The sequence below is a fragment of the Taudactylus pleione genome, unplaced genomic scaffold (assembly GCF_031769625.1).
Source record: "Taudactylus pleione unplaced genomic scaffold, aTauple2 ptg000021l, whole genome shotgun sequence".
Lineage (NCBI taxonomy): Eukaryota > Metazoa > Chordata > Amphibia > Anura > Myobatrachidae > Taudactylus > Taudactylus pleione.
In genome coordinates, this window is record NW_028284423.1 from 19,542,716 (window position 1) to 19,569,165 (window position 26,450).

General features: G+C 40.5%; 1 protein-coding gene across 1 annotated transcript in view; it reads right to left on the bottom strand.

Annotated features, from left to right (window-relative positions):
• GLRA3 (glycine receptor alpha 3) overlaps positions 1–26,450 on the bottom strand; it is a 226,743-nt gene that overhangs the window by 25,580 nt on the left and 174,713 nt on the right. The window contains exons 6-8 of the mRNA XM_088448214.1: positions 25,129–25,266; positions 23,825–24,039; positions 6,123–6,269 (exon numbers count right to left, since the gene is read on the bottom strand). Of these exons, the coding sequence (XP_088304340.1) occupies positions 6,123–6,269; positions 23,825–24,039; positions 25,129–25,266 (500 nt within the window). The remainder of the gene's footprint in view (positions 1–6,122; positions 6,270–23,824; positions 24,040–25,128; positions 25,267–26,450) is intronic.

A 26,450-nucleotide genomic window follows, 5' to 3' on the forward strand; every position in this document is an offset into this window, starting at 1 on the left:
CAAGAGCTGTGACTCCTTGGGCCATAGCCCTCTGTGTATACAAGCACTGTGACTCCTTGTGCCAAAGCCCACTGTGTATACAAGTACTGTGACTCTGCTGGCCGTACCCCACTGGGTGGGTGGGAGGGCCCAAGGACAATTCCATCTTGCACTACCTTTCATTTCTGCCACTGCTGTGTGGCAATGTTTCATAGATGTGCTTTAAACTGTGGTGTCGGTGCCCTGCTCTGTTGCTTATTAACCAGCCAGCTCACTGCAGCCTTTGGCCAATAATGGTGAAAACAATATTGTGAGCTGTGAGGTGGTCTACATTGACTGTAAATGACTGGAAATTAATGTTATTGAGGTTAATAATACTCTAGGAACAAAGAAAGCGCAAAATATGTTATTTTAGCTTTTTTTTCCTTTTTTAAAAAAATTCAAATCCAAAACCAGTCACGGTGGTTTGCCAAATCCAAAACCGGACAGTGAATCACAGCCAAATCCAAATCCATCAAAAATGGTCCAGTGCACATCTCTAATTTAAAGTATAAACATTCAACATACTCAATATGCTTAACATGGACATTGCTTATAAAAGTAAAATGTTGACATATGCAGAATATATTAGCTAATACACACAAATGGTGGGTTACTGATGTGGCCATTATTATGACTCTGACAATAATTGACTTTTTTTATCAGTCTTGGGCAGAGTGGTTCTTCTATCAAAGTAGAGAATCTGTAGCATCTTCGGTTTGACATCATTGAGGGAGTGGGTTGAACTGGTAATCAAATGAACCAATATAATCTTTTTGGCTATTATTATAGTGTGAGTAGAGGAATAATAATTTTTTTTAGAAGGGTCTACAGTAAGTCCCAATTACGGAAATTGGTGAGCTGGCATGCCCAGGGGGTCAGGACTAAGCAAGAGTTGAAAAATTCCATTATAATAATAAAGTAATTTATGCCTCAATATACATTTTATATATGATTAAGCCTGTAAGCATGTAGTTCTCACACATGGACATGGACAAGCCCATCTGAAAATTATATTGTTCTGTGATATCTTGGGGCTGATGAAGAGTGAGTGCTTTGCCGGTTGGTGTAGTGTATCTTGTATGAATTTTCCATGGCCATAACAGTAAGCAAATGCATATGCATTAATGCAGATTTGTGGGATGTGTGGGATGGGGTAGGATGGATTAGTTTGGATTTATTTTATTGGCTATCCAAAACATGTTATAGCTGATAGCCAATAAGATGCCGATTTGAGATTCGAACATATCCGAGTAAAACCGAGTAAAACTGAACCCGCACATCTCTAACTTAAACTGTTTAAACTAGGTGTTTTCTTTTTTCATCTAGGAATAACCAAAATAACCTTTAGCAGAAGGAACATGATCACATATTATTGTTTTCCTCTTTAGGATACTTGGTATGGTATGATCTGTAAATGACATTGCTCAGAGCGAGCCTCCAGGCTTTTTATGTTTTTGAAGTCAATCCAACTGAGATTAAATTAAAATGTTTGGTGTACAGATAACATTTGATTAGATAAGACACATGGACATACTATTTTAACTTTAAATTGCTTTTGTATTGTTGAGATTCTTGGGGCTCATTCTGAGATGGAAGCAAACGTGGCCGCAGCCATATTTGCATCTTCACGCTAATGCCATGGCTGATTCTGATCATACTAAAATGCCCACTTCCAGCAGCAGTAATACATTTTGGTGCATCTGTAGAAGCACCCTTGGTCGATCCACTGAAGCTTACATCAGCCCTATAGCAGACGCAGTTTCTCCATCTCAATATGGCGTACTTTACAGGGGGCTCAAGAAGGGAGTTAGCACCCTGCCATGTACTAGGTTGTTTGGTATTTTGTTCTTTATTATTGCTGACATGATTTGCTAGTGGGATACCCTTATTGAGCACCCAAACACTGTACCATAATTTTTTTTTTTAAATCACCAAAACATTCCATATAATATATATATATATATATATATATATATATATATATATATATAAGAAATTAGCATAAATATTGTATTAAAAAATGTTTTACCATTCTAAAATATATATATTTAAATAAAAAAATTATGTAGTTCAATATCTTAATTGGCAATATGTTAATAATGTATTTGGGATCCACAAGCACATGAAGAAATTTCACATTTGTTTCCAAACAAAATCTTACTCGCTAAGGGATCTATATAAGTTTACGGTTTGTGTGTGTCCATATTTTAAGTACACCAGACTAATGGTGAAATAGTTGCAAAATATGTTGTGGAACTAGGAACTACTAAATAATTTCCTCTGGTCTAACTTATTAAGAAGCACACATTGTCTTCAGTCAAATGTATCGCACCGACCTATTTGGGGAACATCTGTTTTAACAATGTATATTTTACAATCTAAGTTTGAGTAGATAATGTAAAATACAGTATATTGTAGGAAAATCCCCTTTTTATTATTTGCTCAAAAATATATATCAATAAAATATTAATTGTTTGGATATAAATCATTTGCTGGATCAGTCACTTTTTCACTTTGGACACAATAGTACTTATTTAGAGATGGATGCAGTGTCTATGTTTGCGCAGTTAAGTGATTATTTGATACTGCTCATGCAAGAAACTCCTACGGTGCATGCATACCACTGAGGGTATGCAGAAATGTCTGTTGCAAATAGAGTCACTTGTATGTAATAGGGCTAGCAGCTGACAGCCATGGGCATTCCTGGGAAGTGACTTGGAGGCGGCTTGAAGTGAATGCAAAAAAAGGCCATCTCATGGGCATGTTATGGTGGTGTCAAGGGTGTGTCACTGAATGTGACTGCATTCTCAAACACAGTGCCAGAGCTACAGAGGCATGATTAGAGGAAGTTCAGGAGGAGACACTGCCCCAGTCATAGGGTGTCATAAGTGTTCATGGTGTATGCGATGGTGCATCCATGGTAGAGAGCAGCAGTTTTGCACTCACCGCGGACAATGAAAGTCAGCGTCTCTGAGCTTTTCATGTCTGGCACTCACAAGTACACAAGGGGAACGCTGAAACTGGCATTTCCAGCAGTGAATCCAAAATAAATAGGAGCTGCACAAGCATTAGCGCCCACCTCTGAATCAGGCCCAATATCCTACCAATCAAGAACAACTCTAACTGTTATCCTTTGGGAATATTTTTGAACACTACTTATGTACCTGCATCCAAAGAGTTAACATTTCATCTTTTAAATACCCTGTTATATAATTTTTGAGTGGCAGCAATACTCACTAGGAAACCTCTATCCAAGGGGGTGGAACAGGCAATACAGCCCACTATTATTGACAAGTGTTTCCCTATGCCTGGAGAGGTGAAATGGGGATAGGCGGGAGAATGCAAACAAAGGATGAGTACATAGTAAGTGCCTCACAATTAGGAAGCATATGTCTTGTGGGGGCCTCTATAATGATACACAATGATGATGATAATGACTATCAGCAGCACTATCTATATCTAGCCACTTCTAATTGACTAATTGTGTTTAACCCATACAGCAGATAGTACTGAAATCATTAACGTCTTTGCTATATTATATCCAGTTGCATCCACCTGTTTGGATTTGTAATTGAAATTTCCATTTAGACTATTACAGGAGAGAACCCTTTACATGTTTTATTTATGCTACAAAATCCCCTCTCTCACACAGCTCATCACAGCCAGAATTAGATGATATACAGCTAGTGATGAGTATGGAGGGAGAGTGGTGTCCATCCTGCCATACACATACCTATTTTCCTATGAATAATGTATTAGTGTCTCATAATATAACTATTTTTATTGGTAATATTATCATTAATGGTATTAATGTTATTATTTTATAATTTTTATTTAATTGTCTCTGTTATTGTAGGTATATATATATTTTTATACATGTTTTTATAGATATGCTTTTATACCTATGATCGTCTGATAATGACAACTATTTTCAACCTATATGAGAATAAAATCACTATGATTCTCTGCTAATTGATTGGCGATTACATATAATTTATATTAAATCCTGTATTTTTAGGTGTCCATTTTATTCTAATAAGTATGAATCTTATTTATATATTGTTGTTTCTTAGTTCTCTCAATGTTTTATCTATCCCAGTGACAAATATGAGCTGACAAGTTAATTGATTAATTATTTTATGTGTTTCTATTTATCATATTACTGATCAGTATAAATAGAGATGTCCTTTAGACACTAGCTGCCTCTGATGAAACAGCCCCTCCTATTGGCCGAGAAACGTGTCAGTGTTTCCTCTGAATCCCGGACTTAGACATCATCCAATTGGCTGCACGACTCTTTCCAGCTGGCTCCGCTTCCATTGCTCCGGTGCGCACACAGACTGACACGCTGTTACACTTCAGTTGCCGGGAAATACATCCACGGAGTTGTTACTCACACCTCCGTCCCTGGCCTCCCTTGTGCCACTTGGACGTGGAATGGGCAGCAGGCAGTGCACTTCCCTTCCTGGATGGCAGTTTGTTTACAGCAATTCAGCCTTGAGAAGCAGGACAGATGCCAACTAGCTATTCTGCCGGGACGCCGGCAAACAGCTTCAATTATATAGGTGGTAAGATTCTACTGTTACCTGAACTCTACATGAGGCTCTCACTGCCATTACTGCCCTGAGCCATTATCTATTTTAGCTGGATTGACATTATGCATGCAAGCCTTTTGCCCACTAACAGCCTGATTTACTAATGCTCCTTTAAGCTCAATGTGGAATGCATGAGATGCTTTGCAACTAATCATATGCTTACAACAGTCTTTTGGTGCATGCTGCTTTCTGCTATATCACATGTTGATTTACTCCTTGGAGGATTTTAGGTGTTTTACCTTATTCTGGGATTCATGAATTTATACTGCAATTTTATTTTATATTTATTTTATATTTGATAGTTTTTTACTATGCTATGTTTATTGTCAGTGCTTATTAAACTATTCACCTCTGTCTAGCGCTCTCCATTTTTTTCTTGAGTACATTTCTCTGAATCAACCAAACTTTGCTGTACAACATTTTTGCTTCCATGTTGTAATGTTACCCTATATGGCCACTCCTTTTTGATCCAGTGTTGGCTCCTATCCCAGCTATCCTATTCACATAAGAAGCAGGGGTACTTGTGTATCCTCCCTACTGTCCAAGAAGCACGGAAAGTACTTTTAGATCGCCACATATTATACTTCCATGATCCTTGCATTTCAGTTTGGTGAGAATTATGGCTTAATTAAAATACATTTTACTGCTCTTTGTTCTTAGCATGCTCTTTCTTCAAAACTTGATCAAGTTCCAGTGTGCAATCTTAAATTCCTCACTCTATACTATCCATGTGGCATCCTGAAATTGTGACACGCTACTACCCCAGTGCAATTCTGAGTCCCTGTAATCCTGCTACCAATGTGTATTCCTGAATCCCTAACTCTCTGATATCCATGTACAATCCTAGTTCCTGACATTTTGCTAATTAATTTTTATCTTCATTTCTAGGCACTCTGCTTTGGAGTTCTTAAATTCTTGTCAGGCTAAAGGACTCCCAAACCATTTTCAATTCTTAAATTCTTTAAGTGTAAAAAAGATCTCTGCACTTTCCTGATCATTGACTCCACTTGTGACATAATTCGTGACAGACCAGACACATACTGGTATATAGATAATTTAAATTTTCTACTAAATTGTTTGTGACCTGTATGTTTTCCTCTGCTGTACGCCTCTTGTTATATCTCTGAATGCTATGCCTGACTGTGGAATTAATAATAAAACATTTGTATTGCACTTTAAATATGAATCTTATATTTGAATAAATTCTTAATAATGAAACTTGAATAGAATATCACCTTTGATCTATAGTAAACTGGATAGGAACAGATCATAAAATCTCTATCCAACAGCCAAATATAAAATTAAACACTACAGTATTATTACTTTTGCTAGACAGTAGTGAGATGTTGTCATTTAAATGTTGACATTATTTTCTAAAAAGATTGCAAAAAGTTCCGAAAAAGTTCAAAATGTCATCTATATATGTTTCAAGAAATATAAACCACCCACATGTAACTCTGAGAAAATGTCATACAAGTGTTTCCATATAAAATTATTGTAAAATACCTTATCCTTCTTTCTCCTTCGTCGAAATCTTAGAAGTTCTTTGTGCTGCCTGGATACAAAATTGACTGCAGCATATTCCAATAAGGCAGAAAACACGAACAGAAGACAAACTGCCATCCAAATATCAATAGCTTTAACATATGACACCTATGGAAAAAGTTAATAGAGTTATGCTCAAATATTTTAAATTATGCCAAAATTAGGATCACAATTTCAATACTTGGAAAGATGAAAGCATTAAAATATTCTCATATATACAGATATGTGTAACTACTGTATGTTTCTCTAATTAACAATGGATAATTAAATTAATTGATAAAGTTTTACTAGTATTAATAGGTATGCCATATGTCATTTTACACTGTCATTAGAAAAAGTCAGACATATATCAGGATATTCATACAAAGTTCAAGATGTGTATACAAGTCATGTTATATTAGCAATACACAAACATTTCATTTCCTGGAGATATTTATTGTCCACTTTCAAAATTCTGAGACTACTCATTAATGTTCATGCTAACAACAGTGGTGAGGGATTTTACTGAAGTACTGTAGCATTCTATAAAGTGTTTCAAGGTTCACAAAATAAGGGGAAATCTCATTACTGAGTTTTTTGATGCATGATAGGCTTGGGTAGTTTAAATTCTACTAGTACAGTACACCCCGTTACTCACTTGTACAGTAACTGTCACTCCTCTCCTTTCTCAGCCTTACTAACCAAATGCAACTTTAAGTCTGATTTTTTGATCACTGTGTGTATTTTTCCTGTATGTCCATTTTTACCACAATGTACAAGGGGCATGCTAATCCTCTTTTATAGACAAATTGCAGAGAAAAAAGATGGCCAATTCTCATATTCTAATGAGACATGTTTAAAACAAGTAATAACATTTTAATATTATATATATTTAGATAGATAGATAGAGTAGCTTGATTCTATTAGTTATTAAAGATAATTTATACAATGATGTACAAGTCACTCCCCAGTTATGTAACACATCATTACTGTTACAATTTGGATTAGTAGGTATAGTTGTAATCTGCAGATATTTATTAGTAAAGTTGCTTAAAAAAGGCTGCAGTCATTTTCCCAAAAAAATACGTAATTATTCAAACAATCTGATTTAATTAATCACTATTTTATGTTATTTTCTAATTATCTATATATTTCATACTACTCAGTGTATGAAATACAGTACACAGTGTAAAATCTTTACACTGTGTGCTGTACGATTCTTAGTACAAGACAATAAAAAATAATTTTAAATTTTATGATCATATGTACTCTATTCAAAACATCTAATGGTTTTTAGTCTCTAAGGGGCATATTTATAACAATCCGCATCTCAGATGCGGACTGGCTATGATAGATATGGTCAAAGTCGCAATGCGATATTTGAATACATCACAAGGTTGTACCAAAAATTGCATGCATGGAAAGTGCTTGCGATAAAGCCCTGTCCCTGTGAATCCACTTCGCATAATTGCCAATGTATTTTTCACAAAAAAATACAGTATGTGTCCGTGCAAGCGCCGCTGTCAGCTACCACTACCAGCGAACTCCCCCGTGACTCCGCCCTCTTGGTGTTATTATCACAGGGCTTTCCCGGTACTTTTTTACAATTTATTTGTAGTAAATATCAGGCAGATCACATTTCCCATTACAAGTATGGAAAATGTGATCTACTTACTAAACAATGTGAATTGAAGGCATTGGATTAGTTTTTCACAAAAACTACTCCAATTGCCCTTTACATTTACATACTAAAATAATGTTAAAAGGGTGTGAAAACACCAGTTTTTCACATTATTTTAGTAAAAATAACATTATAAATATGCCCTTAGGGGTAAATTTACTAAAGGTAGATTAGATAGCTTTTAAATATATATAATGCAATATGTTTCAGGAGCTAAATCACACATTTACTAACATTTAGCAATCAATATAAAAAAATTGTCTGTTAGTAAATATGCGATTTAGCCCCTGAAACAGAACATTAATTTAGATCAGTTTAAAATCGATCAAAATTGATTAAAATCAACCTTTAGTAAATTTACCCTTAAAGGTCAAAAACAAAAGCTTTTAATGAGATATAGCATTCTCATATATCAGAAAAATCATATAAAAATGAGAAAATAATATTATTACTAATACATTACCTCTGTGAAATATTAAAGGCTATATAAAAATAAATGACAAACAATTTTTAAGGATGTAAAACAAAAACAATTTTCATATAATGCTTGCAATGTCATTTAAATATATTACTCTATTAATCCAAATGGAGCACTGTATCCTTCCTGAAACTTCTGAGGATCCATAACGTAGACATATGAAAGGATGCAAAAATTTAATTTTTTTAAAGGATCATTCATTTGACAGTGGTGCTAGATTGACAAGTAAATGGATTATTACTATTATTATCATTTATTTATATGGCGCCACAAGTGTTCTGCAGCGCCTTACAAAGTACATAAACAAATTGTTGACAAGCAACTTACAGAACAATACAGGACCATGGATCATATATATTGCTACATTAGCGACCATAACACCCAGATAAGCAACAGAGCATAAGCAACCAAGTGTTAGGTGCCCTAGTGGTGAGTAAAAAGTAGATGAAACTAAAGTAGGGAGAAGCACAAGTGGGTAGAGGGCCCTGTTCGTAAGAGCTTGCATTCTAAAAGGGAGGGGAAGACAAACAGGTTTGACACAGATGGGGTAGATGGGGAGGAAGGAGCACGTAGCAGGGAGTTAGAATGATAGCTGGAAAGCTTTGATGAAGTAGTGGGTCTTGAGAGCCCGCTTGAAGGATTGCAAAAATGTGGAGAGACTGATGGGGAGTGGGATAGTGTTTCAGAGGTGGGGAGCAGTGCAGTCAAAATCTTGGAGGCGGGAGTGGGAGGAAGTAATCAGTTGGCAGGAAAGGCGGCGTGCATTAGTTGAACGAGGAGAGTAGAGAGGAGAGTGAAGGGATATGAGATCAGAGATGTATATAAGAGAAGATTGGGTGAGGGCTTTGTAAGCGAGCATGAGAACCTTAAATTGGGTTCTAAAAAGGAAGGGGAGCCAGTGGAGGCCTAGTAGGAGAGGGGATGCAAATGTAGAGCATTTGGAGAGGAAGGTAAGCCATGCAACAGCATTAAGGACAGACTGGAGAGGAGAGAGATGGGATTTGGGGAGGCCAGATAGGAGGTTACAATAATCCAATCTGGAGTTGACCAGTGAGTGTATGAAGGTTTTTGTAGCATCCTGGGTGAGATAGGGTCTGATCTTGGAAATATTTTTGAGATGGAAACGACAGGACTGCGAAGGTTCTGGATATGTGGTTTGAAATAGAGGGATGAGTCCACGATAACTCCAAGACAGTGCACCTTGGGACTAGATGAGATAGTTATGCCATCAATTGATAAAGAAATTGCGGGAAGTGAGGTTATGTGGGAGGGTGGGAAGACAATCAGCTCTGTCTTAGACATATTAAGCTTAAGAAATTGCTGGGACATTCAGGAAGAGATACCAGAGAGACAGTTGAAGATACGAGTCAGAAGAGAGGGGGAGAGATCAGGGGAGAAAAGGTAGTTTTGAGTATCATCAGTATAGAGATGATAATGGAGGTCAAAAGAGCTGATGAGTTCACCTAGAGAGGAAGTATAGAGGGAGAATAGGAGAGGTCCAAGAACATAACCTTGGGGAACACCTACTGTAAGAGGCTGTGGAGGGGAAGAGGAGTCATGAGAGGAAACCAAGAAAGATCAGTCAGAGAGGTAGGAGGATAGCCAGGAGGGCAGTGTTATGTAGACCAAGGGAGTGAAGCAGGAGAGGGTGGTCCACAGTGTCAAAAGCAGCAGAGAGATCAAGTAGAATAAGTATAGAGTAGTGGCCATTGGATTTGGCAGCAAGGAGGTTGATGCTGACTTTCGTGAGGGCAGTTTCAGTGGAGTGGAGAGAACGGAAGCCAGACTAAAAATGGTCAAGGAAGGAGTGGGAGGAAAGAAAAGCGGTAAGGCGGTTGTTGACAATCTGCTCAAGGAGTTTGGAGGCAAAAGGGAGGAGAGAGATAGGTCAGTAGTTAGAGAGAAGGTTAGGATTTTTTAAGAATGGGGGAGACAAGGGCATGATTGATTGCAGAAGGAACAGTGGCTGATGAGAGGGAGAGGTTAATGAGATGGGCAAGATGGGAGCAGGCAGGAGAGAGATAGCGGAGGAGGCAGGAGGGGATAGGATAAAGGGGGAGGGCCAGATGAGGGCCATGACTACCTCTCTGTAGCAGATACAGGGGAGAAGGATGTTAGAGTTGGTAAAGTTGATGGTGAGGAGTGATCTGGGAAAGGAGGAGGTGGAGAGCTGGGGGACTGGTTCGATATGACGTCCTGATGTATGGAATCAATTTTAGATGTAAAGTAGGTAGGAAAGTCAAGGGCAGAGAGCAAGGAGGGGAGATGAGGAGGTGGTGGGCGAAGGAGGGAGTTGAAAGTGGTGAAGGGACGCTGGGGATTAGAGGACTGAGAGGAGATGAGGATCTTGAAATATGACTGTTTAGAGAGGGAAAGAGCAGCACTATAGGATGAGAGCATGAATTTGAAATGGAGAAAATCTGTCTTAGAGCGTGATCTTCTCCACTGTCGCACGGCGGTTCCTGAACACTTTTGCAGGTATCTGGTGCATTTGGAATGCCAGGATTGAGGAGTAGATCTGTGAGTGTGAGTAGTGATCGCCGAAGCAACAGAGTGCAGAGCCGAAGTAAGGGAGGCATTGTATAGGGAAGTGGCTTGTTCAGGAGAGAGAGAATAGGGGATAGAAGCGAGTCAAGCAGGGAAGAAAAGGAAGTCTTGATAGCTTCAATGTTACGCTTCGTGATGGTGGCTATTGGAGGTAGAGAAGGGGAAGGAGAGAGGGACAGGTTAAAAGAGAGAAGGTGATGATCAGAAAGGGGGAATGGGGAATTGGAGTAAACACAAATATCACAACGTTTAGTGAAGATCAGATCAAGCAAATGGCCACTTACAAGGGAGGGTGAGGAGGTCCATTGGGGGAGACCAAATGAAGATGTGAGGCTGAGGAGTTTGGAGGCAGAGGATTCTGTGGGGATATCAATTGGAATATTGAAGTCACCTAGAATAATGGAAGGAAGGTCTGAGGAGAGAAAGTGAGGGAGCCAGGAAGCAAAGTTGTCAAGGAATTTGGAGGAAGGACCAGGGGGACGGTAAATGACAGCTACTAGGAGGTATACTGGGTGAAAGAGGTGTATAGCATGGACTTCAAATGAAGAGAATGTAAGGGATGGTTCAGAGGGTATGGGTTGGTATGAGTAACCGGGGGATAGAAGGACCCCCAACACAACCACCATGGCGATCCCCAAGGGGTGTGGGAAAAGGTGAGGCCCCCAGAGGAGATAGCTGCAGGAGAAGTGGTGTCAGAGGGTAAAATCCAGGTTTCAGTAATGGCTCGGATTTTCAGAGAGTTGGAGATGAAAAGCTCATGGGTTGGGACCAGTTTATTAGAGACTTACCTGGCATTCCAGAGGGCACAGGATAGAGGGACAAAGTTTGTTGGAGAGATTTGAATGAGATTATCAGGGTTGCTGTAGCGTGGAGGTGAGAAGGGAAGACAGTAGAAAGTGGGCAGGGATGAAGATTAATGATATGTGGATGGAGGTGTGGTGAAGTGATAGGGAGAGGGTGGTGGGAGGAGGGATTAGCAATAATGTAGTAGGACCCCAGTTGAGTATAAGAGAATGAAAGTGGAGTAATGGGAGAAGATGTGGAAGAAGGTAAACAGAGGAGTGTAGATAAGGGCAGGAGGAAGTGGAGGAGACAAGGGGGAAAGGATAAAGGTGGAAGCAGGGGGCAGAACAAAAGATTAGAGAGACACTGAGTGAAGGTGGGAGTTGAAGAAAACATGGTCATGGTAAGGATGAGGTAAATAGGGGAAGAAAAAGTTGAAAGTAGGAATGATGAAAGAATGTAAGAGCGTGCAGATGTCCAGAAATGCAAGTAAGAGCACAGTGTGGGAAAAGTGTCTGTACAACAAAAGTTTATTATTGAGTATAATAAAAGTGGAGATGTGGTGGGAGCAGAAATTAAATAATAAAATAGACAGTGGTTGGAGCTAGATTATATAGGACTTGGAAAAAGAGCTAAGGTAAAAGTACATTATTATTAGGGGTGTGCACCAGCCACTTTTCGTGTTTTGTGTTTTGGTTTTGGATCTGGATCTTTCTTCATGTTTTGGATCTGGATTGGTTTTGCCAAAACCACCCTTCTGTGTTTTGGGTTCTGGGTTTTGTGTTTTGGATCTGTATTTTTTTTAAAAAAAAGCATAAAAACAGCTAAAATCACAGAATTTGTGGGTTTTTCTGCTCCTATGCTATTATTAACCTCAATAACCTTAATTTCCACTCATTTCCAGTCTATTCTGAACACCTCACACCTCACAATAGTGTTTTTATGTCTAAAAGGTTGCACTGAGGTAGCTGGATGACTATGCTAAGAGATACGAGTGGACGGCACAAACACGTGGCCCATCTCGGAGTTACACTGCAGTGGCAGACAGGATGGCAGTTTGAAAAACTAGGCCCCAAATAGTACATAATGCAAAGAAAAAAAAAAGAGGTGCAAGATGGAATTGTCCTTGGGCCCTCCCACCCACCCTTATGTTGTATAAACAGGACATGCACACTTTAACAAACCAATCATTTCAGCGCCAGGGTCTGCCACACGACTGTGGCTGAAATGATTGGTTCGTTTGGGCCCCCACAAAACAAGCTCGCAATTAATCTGTCCCTGCACAAACTGGCTCTACGGAGGCAAGATGTCGTCCTCATCCTCCTCATCCACCGATTCCTCACCCTCTTTAGTGTTGTGTACATCCTCATCCTCACAGAGTATTAATTCATCCCCGCTGGAATCCACCACCACAGGTCCCTCTGTACGTTCTGGAGGCTGGTCTCTCTGGAAGAGTTGATAATTCATTTTTATGAACATCATCTTCTCCACGTTTTGTGGAAGCAACCTCCTACGCCTTTTGCTGACAAGGTTCCCGGCTGCACTAAACACTCTTTCGGAGTACACACTGGAGGGGGGGTAACTCAGGTAAAATAGAGCCAGTTTGTACAGTGGCCTCCAAATTGCCCTTTTTCCTGCCAGTACAAGTACGGACTGTCTGACATGCCTACTTGGATGCTGTCACTGATGTAATCCTCCACCATTCTGTCAATGGTGACAGTATCATACGCAGTGACAGTAGACATGTCAGAAATTGTTGCCAGGTCCTTCAGTCCGGACCAGATGTCCAAACTTGGTCCTGCCTGTCCTGCATCACCGCCAGTGGGTTGCTTAGGTGCTTAGGATACCTAAGTTTTTTCCTGGCATCCCCAGTTGCGGGAGAAAATGAAGGAACTGTTGACATGTCACGTACCGCTTCAGCTGACAGTGTTTTCACCAGCAGGTCTTTGCACTACTGCAGGCTTGTGTCAGCCGGAAAGAGAGACACCACATAGGCTTTAAACCTAGGATCGAGCACAGTGGCCAAAATGTAGTCGTCTGATTTCAACAGATTGACCACCCTGGAATCCTGGCAAAGCAAATGAAGGGCTTCATCAACAAGTCCCACATGCCGAGCAGCATCGCTCCATCTTAGCTCCTCCTTCACTTTCTCCAGCTGCTTCTGCAAAAGCCTGATGAGGGGAATGACCTGACTCAAGCTGGCAGTGTCTGAACTAACTTCACGTGTGGCAAGTTCGAAGGGCTGGAGAACATTGCACAACACGGAAATCATTCTCCACTGCGCTTGAGTCAGGTGCATACCCCCTCCTTTGCCTATGTCATAGGTGGATGTATAGGCTTGAATGGCCTTTTGCTGCTCCTCCATCCTCTGAAGCATATAGAGGGTTGAGTTCTACAGCGTCACAACCACTTGCTTCAGGTGATGGCAGGGCAGGTTCTAGAGTGTTTGCTGGTGCTCCAGTCTTCAGCACGCAGCCGCTGAATGGTGAAAGTGGACTGTGGGTGCTCCTTTCAGCACTTGCAGAGGGCGTGCAAATGGTGGAAAGAGCCACCTCTTCCCATCCAGTGATGGGAAGGTCAGGCATCGCAACCGCCACCACATTTGGACTAACCTTGGGGATTTCTGATATCTTCTTAGAATGCACAATTTTTGCTGTGCTTTTGCCAGCTTAACTCGTTTGATTTTTTTAGTGGGAGGAGGGCTTCCATCGTCATGTGAAGCTGAACCACTACTCATGAACCTAGGGAAAGACCTTAGCCGTTCCTTGCCACTCCGTGTCGTAAATGGCATATTGGCATGTTTACGTTTCTCCTCAGATGATTTAAATGTTTTTTTTAAGGTAATTTTCCTGAACTTTGTCTTTTGGGAATGTATGTGCCCTCTACTATGACATTGGGCATCGGCCTTGGCAGACATCGTTGATGGCATGTTATCGTCTATGTTATGACTAGTGGCAGCAGCTTCAGCACTAGGAGGAAGTGGTTCTTGATCTTTCCCTATTTTATTTTTATCAGAGAAAGTTTGGTTCTCCATTTATGTTATATTGATATATACGTGCGGCTAAGGCACACACAAACACAATAAATATTTTTTTATTTTTGCTGGAGACTAGTGCACTTTGTGGGTTACACCACCCTTTAAGAAATGAGCCAGCCAGCTCTTTACTTATGGGACACAGGCGCATGCTTGGCGCTGCTCCTTTGTTGATGCACATGCAGCTACAGTGCACACAATTCACAAAGACAGAAAAAAAAGAATTTTTTATTTTTTGTGGAGCGCACTTTGAGGGTTACACCACCCTTTAACAGACAGACGCACGCTTGGCGCTGCTGCTTTGAGGATGCACATGCAGCCACAGTGCACACAATTCACAAACACAGAAAATATATTTTTATTTTATTTGGAGAGCACTTTGGGAGTTACACCACCCTTTAACAGACAAGCCAGCCGGCCCTTTACTTATGAGACACAGGCGCACGCTTGGCGCTGCTCCTTTGTTTATGCACGTGCAGCCACAGTGCACACAATTCACAAACATAGAAAATATTTTTTTATTTTGTTTGGAGTGCACTTTGGGAGTTACACCACCCTTTAATGGTCAAGCCAGCTGGCCCTTCATTTATGACACAGGCGCACGCTTGGTGCTACTTTGTTGATGCACGTGCAGCTACTGCGCACACAATTCACAAACACAAAAAAATATATATTTTTATTTTTTTTGGAGTGCACTTTGAGGGTTACAGCACCCTTTAACGAACACAGGCGCACGCTTGGCGCTGCTCCTTTGTTGATGCATGTGCAGCCACAGTGCACACAATTCACAAACACAGAAATTTTTTTATTTATTTTGTTTGGAGTGCACTTTGGGGGTTACAGCACCCTTTAATGGTCAAGCCAGCCGGCCCTTCACTTATGACACAGGCGCACGCTTGGCGCTACTTTGTTGATACACGTGCGGCTACTGCGCACACAATTCACAAAAAAAAAAATATATATTTTTTTTTGGAGTGTACTTTGGGGTTTACAGCACCATTTAACAGACAAGCCGGCCCTTTACTTATGGGACACAGGCGCACACTTGGTGCTGCTACTTTGTTGATGCACGTGCAGCCACAGTGCACACAATTCACAAACACAGAAAATAATTTTTTATCTTGTTTGGAGTGCACTTTGGGGGTTACACCACCCTTTAACAGATGAGCCAGCTGACCCTTTACTTATGACACAGGCGCATGCTTGGCGCTACTTTCTTGATGCACATGCGGCCACAGTGCACACAATTCACAAACACAGAAAATAATTTTTTATTTTGTTTGGAGTGCACTTTGGGGGTTACAGCACCTATTAACGGTCAAGCCAGCCGGCCCTTTACTTATGACAGAGGCGCACGCTTGGCGCTACTTTGTTGATGCACGTGCAGCTACTGCGCACACAATTCACAAACACAGAAAAAAAAAATATTATTTGAAGTGCACTTTGGGGGTTACAGCACCCTTTAACGGACGAGCCAGCCGGCCCTTTACTTATGACACAGGCGCACACTTGGTTCTACTTTGTTGATGCACATGCGGCTACTGTGCACACAATTCACAAACACAGAAAAAATATTTATTTTTTTTTGCACTTGGGGGGAGCACCCCTGATGGACAACACTACAGCACCCCTTTAGGACTGGGACACTGCACAGGACTTTGGAGTGGACACAGCCCCTATGGACAACAGCAGCACAACACAGTCCAGCCAGCCCCTATGGACTTTGGAGGAGTGGACATAGCCCCTATGGACAACAGCAGCATAGCACAACACAGCCAGACCCTATGGACTTTGGAGGAGTGGACACAGCCCCTATGGACAACAGCAGCACAGCACAACACAGCCAGCCCCTATGGATTTTGGAGGAGTGGACACAGTCCCTATGGACAACAGTAGCACAGCACAACACATCCAGCCCCTATGGACTTTGGAGGAGTGGACACAGCCCCTATGGACAACAGCAGCACAGCACAACACTACACTGCACTACACTGCCCAGCCAGCCCTAACTCCCACCCTCCCTCTTCACTGTCTACAGCCAAGTGAGAAAATGGCGCTGACGCGGGTACCTTATATAGAATCCTAAACCTGCGAGACCCTGAAGGCGGAATGATGACATTTTGCCTCGATTTCAGATCCGGGTCAGGCGGGAAAAGTCGAGCCTGACTCAGATCGGCCTCGGATCGGGGGGGCTAGGGGGGGTTCGGATTTCAGAAATCCGAACCCGCTCACCCCTAATTATTATAGAGGTAAACTGACATTAACACAGTAAAGTATGCATTAAGATTATATGTAAAGCACAGAGCCAGCACAAATAGTAGCAAGGGAGGCACCAGGTTTATGTAGCCACCAAACAGGGAGTTTAGTAATGAAAGTCCTGGTTATGTAGTCCACAGAATCTTGTAGTATGGAGAATGTGAACTCACAATTGTTCATCCCACTTTGTCAAATTAATGTTTAGGTTGTTGTTTGTTTGTAGATCGGTGGGTTTCCTTCTGTTTCACTTCTGTATAATGCTGATATAACGCCAATAATCGATTTAAAATGTAATTGGCACTTTTAAATAGGGCACTTATGAGACAGGGCACTCCAGCAAAGGCTTCCAGCCTACTAATGAACCTTACATAGGAGCCCTGGCATGTAAAACCACTGATTACTAACAACCCCCAAAACACTCCCACTAATATTGCTAGTAATAAATTAACTTAAACAAATAGCACATACCATTAAGCTAACATCTGGGTCTATATATCTATAAGCTAAAAAAGAAAACAAAACCAGAAAAAAATAAATTCAAAACCATCAGCTATAGCTAGTATGCAGTGATAAACTACTTAACTTCTAGGTTAATTGCTCAGAGCTGTAGTCATTTACCTAATACAGCTTATGAGGCTGGGACATACAAATACAATGCAGGAAGAATATGCTGAGAGCTGAAGTCATTTACCTAATACAGCTTATTATAACAGCAGACCATTGCAAGTGTCATTTAACAATAGAATGTCTTACAAGAAAGTGAAGCAATGGTGCAGGGCCGGCTCAAGGCATGTTTGAGCAGTGCAACCACGAGAGGTGCTAAGATTTAAAGGGTTGAACAGCTGGCTATGCGGCCATACTGACACAGACACAGTCAGTATGCTAATAACGTTCTGTGGCTGCCAGCAAGGAAATATGTCTGTATCCATATGGCTGCATTGTAATCGACAGTGAACATGATGGGATAGAGTTCCCACCAGTGTGACGCTGAGGTTACCGTCAGCTTCATCCAGAGAGCCAGCATTGAGAAGCCAACAGAGAAGAAGTTTGCGTATAGGGAAAGGTTGGTATTGTGGCAGAGGGTGTATTAATATGGGGCATGTGGGCCACTACATTATGGGGGCATATGGGGCAAGGTTGGTATTGTGGCAGAGGGTGTATTAATATGGGGCATGTGGGCCACTACATTATGGGGGCATGCAGTATGTGTTGGTATACCTGGGGAGGGTCCTGCAATGGTGGATCAGACAAGAGATCGTTAATATTGGATTACTTCTTGCTTCAACAAATTATAGATCAGCAATCAATTGGGAGCAGTTCCCCGTTTTGTAGATGATTGTGTAATGTATGCAATGTATGGGGTTCACTGATTGCTGATTCCGGCCAAAAAATTATCAGAATCAGTAAATCAGGTGGTTAAAAATGTTGGATTTCACCAACCAATCGGGGCTGTAGATTGCTAGTGTATGGTAACGATCAACCGATTTGCCAACCTTTACTAATAAAATGATGACCCTTTCACAATTGTAATATCTGTTATTTGCTGAAATTGATCTGCAGATCACTGAAAACTATCTGTAATGTATGCATATTGTGGATTGGAGAATTGTGAAATCAAGGAAAAAAACACAAAATCGTTGAATAGTTTTTTTCAGATTGCTGATGTATGGACATTTGGCAAATGCAGCGTTGCATGCAAGTTGCCATAATTGTGTCCACAATGCATGCACAGAACTATATGTGTATATTTGTCCATGTGCAAAGTTGCTTGAATGGCCGGACCGGCCATCTGGCTCTTATAGCAAATGCCAGAAGGGTCGATGGCCTGATGGGCCAATGGCCTGATGGGCCGGTCTAGCCCAAAAGCCTGGCCACGGTAGTTATGCCTCCTGGTACTCAGAATGCAGGGCCGTGCCTCCTTTAGGCACTGCCTCTGTGAATCCGCTTGTTCAAATAGTCATACCGGTGCCGGAAACCTGACACCTCTCAGAATCCTGGTGCCGGCGTCCCGACCGCTGATATCCTGAAGGTAAGTAGTGGGGTTGGGGGGAGGGTTAGGGTTATGGCTACGGGTTAGGCACTAGGGGGGGAGGTTTAGGTTTAGAGTGCAGGGAGGGGGAGGTTAGGTTCAGGCAATGGGGAGGGAGGGTTAGGGTAGGGAGAGGGGGAGGATACCTACTGGCAGGTGTCGGTATCCTAACCCTGTCGGGATGCCAGAAATGGGATTTTGACCGCCGGGATCCCAAGTGCCGGCATCCCGTACCCATCCTGTTCAACACTCTATTACTGTCTTGTTACATCCATTCAGCCACATGTAGAATTGCAAATGATACACATGTGACTCTGGGTTGCCAATCAATGCATGTTTTCTGCTCCTGATCATGTGCAGTGCGCACCAAGTCCACCTACAGCTCACCTTTGCATGCAGCTCTACATCAGTCCCTAAATTCTTAACTTACAATGCAAGTGATTTTAAAGGACATAGTAAATGACAGTATTCTATTATATGGAGTTCAGCAAGTTAAAATAAAAGCCATCAAAAGTAATGGTTTAACATGAATCGGTTTTTACACTATGCAGGTACATATGATAATTTGTTACTCTGTGCAAAAAGTAAGACATAGGTAGAAGTACTTTATACAATTAGGGTCCAGGGAATAATGTAAATCACACAAATCCCTACTCTCGCTCTCCCTGGATATATCCCATCTATTATTCACAGAGTTTGCAGTGTATTTAGTCTAAAGGTTGCCAATTCAGCAAGTTCAAAACAACTTGTAAGAAATTGTGCACTCATTTAAACATATAAAATATTTAAAATAACACGCAAAATACACTAAAAAGGGAAAAAGAAAAATACAAATCTAGAAAAAATATTAAAACATATATTTTTCTCATTTGAAGGCAAAGCTACTATATTTATAACTATGGATCACATCTTAAAGCTTCTGGGAGTTACTTACTGTTACTATTATTTAATTCACAACATGACATTATATAGCATGATACATGGTAAACATCATAGTAATATAAACATATAAAACAATAAAACTTTTATTTATTTAAATTATGTTTTGTATTTAGTTCAAATCATGTTTTAAATATATCCACCATGTCAAAATTGTTTAGAATTCCCAATAACTAAAAAATTAAGTTATAGTGACCTAAATTGTGTTACAGAATAGAAGCTAGTTCTTTACACACTTAACCATAGAGTTTGCTATGTACAAATGTAGGGCCTGAATCTGAGATTTACGCTTATGCAATCGCAACTCAATTCTCTGAAGGAACACAGGGCCTGATTCAGAGCCACTCGTAAGCGGCCGCTCGCTCGCTCAGAGCTATGTTCGCACATCTGCGCATGCGTATGGGTCGTAATGCGCATGCGCCAACCAGTCATTGTGGTCGGAAATCGTGCGCTTGCAAAACAGCGAGGGCCTGCTAATTTGAGTGACAGAATGAGGCGTTAGTGGGTGGTAACAGGGGAAGGTGCTTGAAAACGGGGAGTGGAGATCCGAACGCAGGCGTGCCAAACGGTCAAAACGTCCGTTTAATGGGTGTGCATAATTAACAAAGCAGCGTCATCGACCACGTCACTTGGTTGTCTTTTAGCCTGAACTGCTCGCAGTGATTGCGGGAAGAAAAATCTACCACAAACACTGCGAGCAGTTCAGACGCCTTTCGATGTACTCAATTAATCTAATAAATAGCGGAGATGACATTTGATGCAAACGGCCAGGGGGCGTCTTTACAAAATAGCGAGCGCATGTTTCATTTGCTCGCTCAGACATAGAGGCGTCAACAGACCGCAAAGAGCAAGCGCTCAATTTAAATAGCCGGCCCCTTTTTCTGAACGACCGTTTGCAAATAGCGTCCGGCTCTGAATCAGGCCCACAGTTGCTAAAAATATGCTAATGCCTTCCAAAGCAGAGCATGAGCATAGGGACATATCCATCTGATGAGGTACAACAGCATAAACATTGATATATATCGGGCAGTCAAGCAGCATGTTAGTCAAGCCTGACCAGCCCCAAACACTGCAACTCTCCTGACACAGAGAGCTCTCATGATGTGAAGGAGATCACAATGGCTAATTTTTGCACGCCCATGAAACGGCGTTTTAACGGTCCAACACACTTGCATTTTTCTAACCACCAACCAAACGCTGACTGCCTGTCACTCACTTTCCAAATGGTTCCTCTGTATAAGTGCGTTTGCAATGCAATCGCTTTGCATGTGCAGAGCGGCTTTTGCACATGCAAATTTGCAAACAATCACTCGATCTGCGTAAATATTGGCTTTGCGAAAATCTTTGAATCAGGCCCATAAGCTGTAATAAGTCTGTGTACATGATATTCTCTTTTTGACGCAATGTCTGTGTGTTTGTTCCCTGGAACAATGTTTGGGCAAGGGATGTAGTCAGGAAGTCGACGTTCTAAATGCCAACCGCCGGCTTCCCTACTGTCAAATCCCGGCAAGGTACTAATGACAGGTGTCGAAAACCCGACGCCTGTCATTAGACCTACGCTGGGAGCCCGACGCCTGGCATCCCGAACGAAGGTAACCTGGGTGCGGACAGCCACAGGGGAGAGGGTTAGGTGTCAGGGCTCCCGGGGAGACTTAGGGTTAGGCACCCCCCAGGAGGGATAGGTTTAGGCTAGGGGAATGGGGGTTAGGGTTAGGCACCCCCCTGGGAGACTTAGGTTTAGGCTGCAGGAACGGGGGGGGTAGGTTTAGGCACCTAGAGGGGGTTAGGGTTAGGCACTTGGGGGGATGTTAGGGTTAGGCACCCCTAAGGGAGAGTTAGGGGGGAAAATAGGGTTAGTTATACTTACCTTACTAGCTATCGGGATCTTCACAAGTGCTATGCTTGTGCTGTCGGGATTTGAATGCCTACTACACCATTTGGGCAAGTATATTGACAGGTATATATTATTTACTCCTTTATACGCAGACATGTAACAATGCATCTTAAAAATAATTGAAGCATAGAAATAATAAATAATAAAACAAACACATTTGATTATTAGTATATGTGCTTTCATTTAGTAATGGCTATGTGTACATAAAGGTTGGACGCGCATATAGGGATCTGGCAGGAAATATTAACTTTCTTTCTTTACTTTACTTAATGAGTTCTATATGAGCTTTTCTCTCTCCTTCCACCATGGAAAATAATTAGTGATTTTATTTGAGCAGTCAAAATCTGGTTAACCAAATGAATGTAGTTCGAAGGATTTTAGCTAGGATGAAAGATTGTATCATGTTAGATAACATAGCAAATTATGTTATTTACTACAAACATATGCAAAGCAAAAGTGTGTGCTGCTTTAAATGCAATAAAATATTGTTCATTGTTTTGTTTAGTCCTATACTCTTGAAGCGCAAATAATCAGATTTATCTGAAAAGAAGTGTATGTGTGCTGAAGCAGATGTATTGCACATGTGTACATTACATGATCGTCAAACCATATAAAATGTGGAAATTTGAATGTATTATATTCTGAACAGAAAGTGGGATGAGGAAAGGAGAGTGAATACTGTATGAACACACCTGAAAAAAAACATCTACCAAAAGTCAAAAACATCTCTGGATGAAACTAAGCTCATAGGGCCTGATTCAGAGCCGCTCGTAAGCGGCCGCTCGTTCGTTCCGAGCGATGTTTGCCCAACTGCGCATGCGTACGGATCGTAATACACATGCGCGAACCAGTCAGTGCGGCCGAAAATCGTTTGTTCGCTAAATAGCGAATGCCTGCTATTTTGAGTGACAGGAGGAGGCGTATGTGGGTGGTAACAGGGGAGGGTGCTTGAAAACGGGGAGTGGAGATCAGAACGCAGGCATGCTTAAAGGTCAAAACGGGCGTTTTATGGGTGTGTATAATTAATACAGCAGCGTAATTGACCACGTCACTGGGTTATTTTATAGTCAGAACTGCTCGCAAGATTGAGGTAGGAAAAACCAACCACAAGAATAGCGAGCAGTTCATACGCTGGTCGATGTACTCGATTAATCTAATAAATAGCGGACATGACGTAGGATGCGAGCGGCCAGGGGGCGTAGTTTCCAAAGTTTTGTTAACTCGTTCAGACATAGAGGCGTGAACAGACCGCAAAGAGCGAACGGTTCATTTGAATAGCCACCCCTTTTTTCAGAACGAACGACCGCAAATAGCATCCGGCTCTGAATCAGGCCCATATTCCGTTCCAAACGATAAACAATTACTGCAATAGGGTAATAAATACTTGATATATAAAATAAATATTTAGATAAATAATATATTTTTGTTTGTGCTCATCTTATGCTTACAAAACTTAAATTAAGAACACTCAATTATACATTTGATACTGTATTAGAATTGAGTGAAATAGTAAAAATTCATGTACAGACCAAATTGGTGAAACTGATCACAAAATTTGTAAAAAACATTTCCTTCAGATATCTTAATTGGTGCATTTCCTACAGGAAATTCACTTTTTTTTACATTATCTGGAGCTGCTGGTAGCATCAAGTTTTGGAGAAATAAACAGACTGAGGTTCTGCAGAGTACTGTTAGCTATCCTGAAGTAATGTGTAGTCCTGCTTTGTAGTAATGCCCCTTTTTCTACGACGTTTGGAACAGTATGGAGACACCGGTGTCAACAGCTGTTTTTTCCCACCATGTTCCTTTGTGATGATTATACAGACTTGGCCGCACACAGAACATACACATGCCGCATAATTGTAATCAGCATAGACTGCTTATGCATCTTATTCGTATTGCATTGCCAATAAGACGCATTTGCAATGAAAGAGACCCCCAGCGTATTTAGACTCTGATTTATAATCAATATTGGTTCAGCTCCCAAAAGGACTGCTTCTAATTTGTGTATCTGAAGAATGTGGCTGAAGTTGTCATGCTTACCTTAGGAAGTGAGGCTCGGGAACCAGAACTCTGTGTCGTCATAGTAAGTACAGTAGTTATACCTAGGGCGACTCTGGCTGGAGCTGCATCCATATTGATCCAAAAGGACACCCACGATAAAATAACAATCAAAAGACTGGGAATATACATCTGAATCAAATAGTAACCCATCTGTCTCTCCAGATGGAATCGAACTTCAATGCACGTAAACTTTCCTTGGTAAAGAAAACAAAATGATATTTTTTAAAAATTCAGAAAATTATGTTGATTTCTATAATGTTAATAAAATAAAACATACATCATATTGTGTTCTATGCTAAAAGTCAGTTCAATACACTATTTGTGCTCCGGTCAACTGATGTTGATTTTTTTTTCAAAACCATGTCTTTGAAAATGTTATCATCAACTAAACTACAACAATCTCTTGTAAATTTGTATTTTAATATATATTTTTTTCTTTGCTTTCACCTTCCTGTTTTAAAGATCAAAAATGACACCAGTAGGTCAGTCACTTTGGACATGCTAGTCTTAGGCTTCCATTTTAACCCTCCCCTTTCCCATAGAAGTAAATGTGTTTACTGGAAATTGCTTGTCCCCAAGTGTATGTACTCATAGAGCTAGCTGCTGACAATAATTATACTATTTATCTAGTAACCACCAGTTAATGAAACCACCTAACCATTCTTCGGCTGTCTAACTGTTGAGCACTAGACATACCCAGAAGTAAGCAGATCCAGATGCCAGTATAAGAGCCTGGTGGAACAAGCCTTTACAGGTGCCAGTGTTTGGGCCTGGTGGTGGCAGTGAGTTACCCACCCTTTCTGCAGTGGGAGGAATCAGTAACAGGTGGTTACTGACGGGAATCCCTACATCCCTGAAGTACTGAAGTAAGCAGGCTGGACAGGAATAGAGTAACTTCCCCACAATCTGTACTAACCAGCAAAGTAAGGCCATCTGGTCACAATTACTATTCAAAATCATAGCATTACAAAAGTAAACAATAATTACACATTGACCTGTTTAAACTAATTGGCAAATATTAACAGAAGCTTTTCTTTATGATATATTTGAACATTGCATTGAAATAATGTTTAGTGAAGGGCAAGCTCAATCCATTTGATTTTGTTCACAACACTTATTACATACCAGAACTGACTCTTTAATAAAATGCATGTTTATATAGTACAGTCTGTATGTTTTACTGAAGTAATATTTTATTGTTGTAGTACACTCCATGTTGAAAATGTAAGTGCATTGTGTATTTTAAGAAGTCAGATCACAACCAATAAAGAGAATGTAGTTACCTGTATTATAGTGCTTGGTACAATAACGCAAATCCTTCTCTTCTTTTAGAACAAACTGTGGAAGAGTGAGACCATCTGCTATCTGCACAGGTGCATTGTCTTGCCATTCAAAAATTAGATCATTCATCGTGTACCCAACTGGAAGACACATTATGTCAATCTGTATGTTATATATGTATATACATTGTATATGATAGTTCAGTCATGTAGCAATCTAAAATACTGTTATCAGCGCTAAGAATATATTTTTTTAATTAAAAAAAATAATTGTTATTTCTACATATTTTCAATACATTTTTAAAGATTAGTTTGTAAAAGGCTCTTGTAACAGTATAGCTTCTGCAAAACAGCTCCTTGGATATTTCCTTGGAATCTGTGACTCCATACAAAATACTTTGATACTCAATAATACGGTGTGTACTCAATTGAAAAACAGCTGTGGGTAATACTGATTATCATTTGAAGCATGTCAACTGTTGCCAGAAGAAACATCCCAAACTCAAAGTCATTAATCTGACAAGAAACAACTGCTATGTCAAAATCTGTTTAGCCAAATTAAATGTGTTTATTTAAGATGATCAGGAAATTATGCAGAATTTCCACATATTGTCAAACATATTAATACAAATGTATTGATTTTTTATTTTGTCCACTTTGACATCTTTTATGCCAATTGTTTCCACATGATTGTTTCCAATTTTCACTGAATACCATTATTTACAGTATTTATTTGGTATGGCTCTATGCTCCCCTACATAAATCAGCCAGGCAGCCAGTAGTTGTTCATTTTTGCCACCTTTAATACATTGCAGAAATGCTCTGCTTTTGGCATCCAATAGCACTGAATCAACAGATTGTTTCTGTGGTGTGCACAAGGGCAATGTTACAAAAAGAAACCACCTAATGCTGGGCATACACTATGCAATTATCTGTCAGATATCTGTCCAATCTGGCTGGTTGGAATGAAAACCTGGTAATGTATGGGAGCAAATGACAATAGAAATTTGCTCCCAAACACTAGAAAACGGACCAGACTTTCCTTCCCACCAGACAGATTTGACAGATATCTGACAGATAATTGTAGAGTGTATGCCCAGCATTAGAAATGTAGTAATGATGTGTAGAGCAAACCATGTCCAAAGTGTCGCATTTTACATGGTTTTAACTTGCAAAAGATGCTAACATGTCTTAAAGTACTACAAAATCTTGCAAAAACAATCAACATATGGACAATTCAAAAAGAAACACTGAAGAAGTCAGAGAGAAAATGTAAATGTAAAGTAGGCATTATTTGCAACCAGTACATCAGTGCTATAGGTACT